Source organism: Stegastes partitus, unplaced genomic scaffold (genome assembly GCF_000690725.1).
Source record: "Stegastes partitus isolate 25-593 unplaced genomic scaffold, Stegastes_partitus-1.0.2 Scaffold243, whole genome shotgun sequence".
Taxonomy (NCBI): Eukaryota; Metazoa; Chordata; class Actinopteri; family Pomacentridae; genus Stegastes; species Stegastes partitus.
The window spans coordinates 321,847-327,887 of NW_007577974.1; the positions used below are offsets into that span (position 1 = coordinate 321,847).

General features: G+C 45.9%; 1 protein-coding gene across 1 annotated transcript; it reads left to right on the forward strand.

Moving 5' to 3' along the window:
* The first annotated feature begins 1,431 nt into the window (after positions 1 to 1,431).
* ascl1b (achaete-scute family bHLH transcription factor 1b) lies at positions 1,432 to 2,043 on the forward strand. The gene has a single exon (XM_008281760.1). The coding sequence runs from the start codon at positions 1,432 to 1,434 to the stop codon at positions 2,041 to 2,043; it is 612 nt and encodes a 203-aa protein (XP_008279982.1).
* Positions 2,044 to 6,041: the final 3,998 nt, after the last annotated feature.

Genomic DNA, 6,041 nt, shown 5'->3' on the forward strand with positions numbered 1-6,041 from the left:
TCCATGTGCTAGAAATAATTCACATCAAGAACAATAGCTGTCAGGGAATCCCCCCTTTTCCTGTGACAAAACACAAGAAGAGCAAAGCTGAGTTAAATGAGGTAGTTGCCATTTTTCACCGCCAGAGGCCGCAAGTGTCCAGTTTTTTTTTTTATTATTATCATTTTAAGAGCAACGGTCCTTATGTTTCTCTGCTGACTTGTCACAGTTAGTTTGCTGGTAAGAAACGTACACAAACGTCCGACGGGCGTGTTCCGATGTCTGAATGTAACTGAAACACGATGAAACTAAAACTTTTCGACTTACAAAACACACGAGTGAAGGATGGACTCTGTTGTGTTTGACTGTCCAGGCTGATGTGGTGCTGAAACGGTGCGTCAGTGCGCAAAGCTTCGACTTCGTGGTTCCCAAGAGGGCAAAAATAGTAAATACATATGTGTATATAACACAAGAGGAATTGTTTTATAGGCTTTTGAGAGCTGCTTTAACTTTCCAGAAACAACCTGTCGATCAAGTGGCGTCCAGAGTGGACGTGCAGCGCGCAGAGCCGCAGCAGCAGCAGCAGCGGCGGTGGTGGTGGTGGTGGTGGTGGTGGTGTGCGCTCTCGGACGCCCACGGATCATAATCACGATGTTTACTTTGCATGAATCGACTCCCTACGCGAGCTTTATAATTGCCAATTATTGTGCTCGGAGACACGCTTGCAATTTATTTTGCTCTGTAAAGCTTGTAGCCCGGATACAGCGGAGAGCGTCCTTGGTATTTGCGAATGTGAAAGAGCTGGAGGAGAAAGATGGCCGAGGGGGGAAGACTGATAATTTGAAGACTTGCCAGGGGTACATTGTCAAATTCAAAAGGCATTTCAAAGAAGCAAACCATTCACTTTTTTTCATTCTCTCTCTTCTTCTTTTTCTTCTTCTGTCTCTGTCTTTTTTCTTTCCTTCTTCTTCTTCGTCTTCTCCTTTTCTTTTCTTTTCGCACGGTTGCAGGCCGTTTGAATCGACCAATGGGCCTTCAAGTTAGAGACATTGGAATGTAAATGAGCCCAGCGCGTGCTCCCGGCGCAGTGAAAGCTCGGGATTGTTTATTGAGCTCCCGGAGCCACGCGCCTGGCCCGGGGGAGTCGGCGTGCAGAAGAATCACACAGCGGGGGCGGGGCCTCGCCACGAAGCGTGCGTCCTCCGAAAAGGGGGTGGGTGGGGTGTGTGTTGGGGGCGCGTGTTGAAAAAGAGGAGTGCTGCCAAAGTTTGGGTCAGATCGGCTCGTGGAGTAAAGCAGTCAAGAGAGACTTGGACTAGAGTTTAGCCACACGGTCCCCCACGCGAAGGACACGAGAGCTGTGCACTGCCAAACCTTCCTCTTCCTTCTTCTCGTCCAACTGTTCGAGGTCGCCCCCTCTGCATCCGTCACCTCAGAAGAACTGTCAGCGAGATGGAAACGACCACCATCACCACCACGCAGACTGCATTCACCTTTGGACTTAGTGACAGACGCGCCAGCCTCAGCCTGCACGCCCCGGCCCAGGACTGCGCGGTGCCCGCCGTGCACCCCAACACCAGTGCCGCCGGCTTCCAGAGCAAAACCAAGGTGCTGAAGAGACAGCGCTCCAGCTCGCCGGAACTCCTGCGCTGCAAGCGGCGTCTGAGCTTCAACGGCCTCGGCTACTCCATCCCCCAGCAGCAGCCGGTGGCCGTGGCCAGGCGAAACGAAAGGGAAAGGAACCGGGTCAAGCAAGTCAACATGGGCTTCCAGACGCTGCGTCAGCATGTGCCAAACGGCGCCGCCAACAAGAAGATGAGCAAAGTGGAGACCCTGAGGTCTGCGGTGGAGTACATCAGGGCTCTGCAGCAACTTCTTGACGAACATGACGCGGTGTCGGCTGCTTTCCAGTGCGGGCTGCCGTCCCCGACACTGTCCAACAGCTACTCCGCCGACCCGGAGTCACCTCAGTCCACCTACTCATCAGATGAAGGTGGCTACGAGCCTCTGAGCTCCGAGGAGCAGGAGCTGTTGGACTTCACGACCTGGTTTGACAGGTACTGAGGCTGTCAACATCCAGAACCACACAGCGGCGTGTGTGCGTAAAAGCGGCTGACTTCTTTGAGAAATGCTGACAGAGACTTGATAAAGGCATCAGATCAGTCTTGCCCTCCGAGCTTCGAAGTGATCTGTTGCCTCACTCCCTCACCCGGGCTGCTTGTGCAGGAGCAAAGCAATAGTGAGACACAGAGAGAGAGAGAGAGAGTTTGTGCGATAGAGAGAGGGAGAGAGAGAGAGAGAGAGAGGGAGCATCTTGTTGCTTAGAGCATGAACAGTCCCCCCGAAGTCCCCACGAGAAGGAGGGAGTTGGACTCGGTGACACGTTGACGCGTGGAAGTAAAGAACTGTTGATGTTATGTTTGAATAAGTGCAATTAATATGTGACACAGCGGGCGCTGCAGAGACGGTGCTGCAGCTCCACAGGATCTGTTTGTCAACAGACCAGGACTGCCTTCCTTCAGCTGCCACGTCTGTTGGAAGATGCAACAAAGATGATGCGTCAACAGACTTTTTGTTTTGTTTTTTTATATTCGTGATGTACATTTCCCCTTCACCTTCTTTCATAACAAAATTGTATCATACAGCAAATTGTTTTAACACGAAGACATATTTTTGTACATTGAGTCAAACAAACAACGTTCACTGCCACTTTTTCTGACAGTGTTTTTGAGAAGCAGCTGTCAGCGAGGCAGTGAGTTGGCATGTGTGAGTTGTGTGACTGACTGGACAGCAATATCAAGGCTACTACCTGTGACAGATTGTAGTTTTTTAAATAGGTGGTAAAGGAGACATTTATTAATGTATGCACTTGTTCTCAATTCCTCCCCGTAGCCTAAAGTGTACATATTTGATTTTAACAGATATATTTTGTGTAAAACAACTTTTATAAATAAAGATGGATCTATTTATATTATATGCTCTTGCAGTGGTTTGGTTCTTCAGCTGACATTTATACTCTGGTGTGTTTGTGTGACAGGGGTTAGTGGTGGCAGTAATTGAGCAAACCAGGGAGCTTCTCTGCTATTCAAAAAAAAAAAGAAAAAAGCCCCCGCATGACCTTTTCCCGACTTGGTTGGCCACACGGGGGAAAATTGCGCAGCTGGGTGAGCACTCAATAACCATTATAGACGTGCACCTTCTACAGCGCTTTGTCTGCATTCAGGGCGGGGAGATTAATATTACGTTTCATGCATTGCATTGTTTCTTTTGCATACTCTGCCTTTACCCAATAGCCCAGAGTGCCTAGAGCAGAGGGAGAGAGGGGAGGGAGGGAGGGAGTAGAGGGGAGGGTGAGCAATTCACTTCACTCAAAGGGTATAGACACTTTGAAATACAGCCTGGGGAAAGTCAGCAAGACAATGAGACGGGTCAAAATTCTTATTGCCTCGATTGAGATCAATCTAAATAAAAACCTGGGGTTGTAGACTAGTTGTATCCCCAACTGTGTTTTTCATGGCGCACGCAGGCCAATCAAAAAGCCCATCTCCTGCGAAATGGGGTGCACAACACCCCATTGTGAGCGCTATTGTGTGCGCCTTTGCGCCTCATTATGCGAATTATGGAAGATCTCCTATTGTAAATAAACACTGATGCCAAATTCGCCGAGGCAGAACGAGAAATAACGAGTTTAATTTCACCTGGTGCTCTCTGTGGGAGTGGAAAATTGGGGAACAAGAGAGGCTGATTGAAGGCGCCCGTATAGTTTCTAGTATTTTATGATAAATTTAAAAAGAGCTAAGAGTATGAGCGATAGTGGTGTAGTGAACGGGGCCAAAATAACACATCACTTATCTGGACCTGCGCTCACCAAGAAAGTAACAGTCCGAGAGATCTGTGAGATGTTTTTTTTTTCTTTCTTTCTTTTTCTTTGCACCTGAAAGCGTGCCTCTCTCTCTCTCTCCCTCTCTCCACACACACACACACACACACACACACAATGCTGGTGCTGCAGCCTGCAGGTGTAAGCCACGTGCCTGCACTCGGTGACAAAAGCTCCGGCGCTCCCATTGGCTCACGGCTCGCGTATGTGCAGTCCTGTCGGCGGAGGCAGTGACAAAAATCAAACAAGTGATAAATGACATTAATTACGCTCTGCATTATAACCCCCGACGTCACCGAGGCTCAAAAAGACGAATCAGTGTTGTGCGCAAAACACCCCGCTGCTCCATTATTATTCGGCTGAAATGGTGTTTCCAATGTCCTTCAGTGTCAGGCAAAGGCCATGGCCCAAAGTGAGAATAAGCGCTTGTCTCTTGTCTGCCTAAGATGGATATGCAATTTTCTCCTCGGCCATACAGGGAGGAGCAGGGGGCGAAAATAGATTTATTCATGTCATTTTGTCCATGGGTCATTTTCACTTTGACAATACTTAAGGGCGATGTTAATTTTGGAGCAGCGCACAGCTGAATATCAATCACATGCAGCTCATTTATGCACGCGTTTTCGTGCGTAAAGCCATGATGTATGCATAAACCATGGAAACGCCAAATGCGCACCACCCAATGTAGGGCCACATCGTCCTACTGCGGAGTGGTGAGAGGTCATCTGTTGCGTTAAAGGCATTGGTCAGAATGCGCGACGGTTTTTTTTTTTTTTTTTTAGTTTATACATGAGCAGGGGGTTTTCAATGTGTGCGTAAATTGCGCACCGATTAACTACTTTGGGTATCCAGCCTTTCTTGCTTTTATGTTTTGACCCCAGTGGCAAGAAACGTTTATCATTGTATATCCCACAACATGAATCATTTCAGAGGCAGGCAATACTTACATCTTTATAGTTCAACTGCCAGTATTTACAAAGCTGTGTTCCCTCTCATTATCTTTCCCTCCAATCAAAATATGAGCATCTCAGTGTGATGCATTCAGAAAGAAATGCTCACTCCTGCAGTTTAACCAAAGTGAAAAAAACCTGAGTTGCAGACATATGTTTACTTCTACACATAAGAATAATCGGTCCAATTGTAAGATTACAGCATTTGTTTCTTACTCATTTTTTTCTACTGTTAACAGACTTTATGTATTTCGACTGGATTTATTTTTAGTTCTTTTTAAAGGGAAGACCTTTCAGGTGTCATTTATCTCACACATATGTGCCAAATATGCAGGTATGAGGACTTGTAGCCAAGTCTGATGAGGTAGCGGCTCAAGTTATTACAAGCATTTATGTTTTTTTTTCTGTTCCTGATGGTGTCTGACAAACATTAACCAAAAGACACAAGCTTCCATTATTGTTGGATTCTGCTATTAAACTGACATTTCATTTCTGAATTTGATGAGCTCAGTTGTAGAAAGTTAAAAAAAAAACATTCAGTTCTTTTTAAGTCACAAAACTTAAAAACTTTTAACTTGACTCGACTTAAAACTAATAAAAAAGCTGCTCTTATGACATAGTTTGTCTTTCAGTGGGTTGAAATGCAAGTAAATTAGAACATTTTATTAAGTTGGCTGCAGGAAGGACAAGATGCTGAGTCATTGTAGACTCAGGTGCATCGATCTCTTGAAGATGTATGCGTTCGGCTCATCCAGTCAAGTTCAGAGCCACCTGCAGAGCAACAGGTGCATCAGGAACCACAGAATAAACCAAAACCAACCACTAGGCTTATAACATGCATTACTACAGACCACAGTGACACCTGTCCAGTGTGTCTAATTTGTCAATAATTCATTGTTATGACAATTTAAACAAATTATTTCATCTCTCTTTAAACACATCTCAAGCCAAACCAAATGATACACGTCATAACAAAAGGTCTCTGACAACAGAAAATTGTCGCAGCAGTTAACTTGAATACGACGATAACTGCACCATGAAATGTTTTAAACAGACACGAACATAACAAAAAAAACTCACAAACCTCTAAGAAATGTCATATATAAGGTTTATAGAATGAGACAAAAGAGGGATGTTGAGATATCAGAGTAAACAGGACGTAGACACATGAATGGACACTGCGTAACCTTGAGCAGTGCTTACAGAGGTGTTAATGTTTAAGCAGAGGCACA

What these genes read in the sequence shown, in the direction of transcription:
- ascl1b (XM_008281760.1), top strand. Translation starts at nt 1,432, where the DNA reads ATGGAAACGACCACCATCACCACCACGCAGACTGCATTCACCTTTGGA.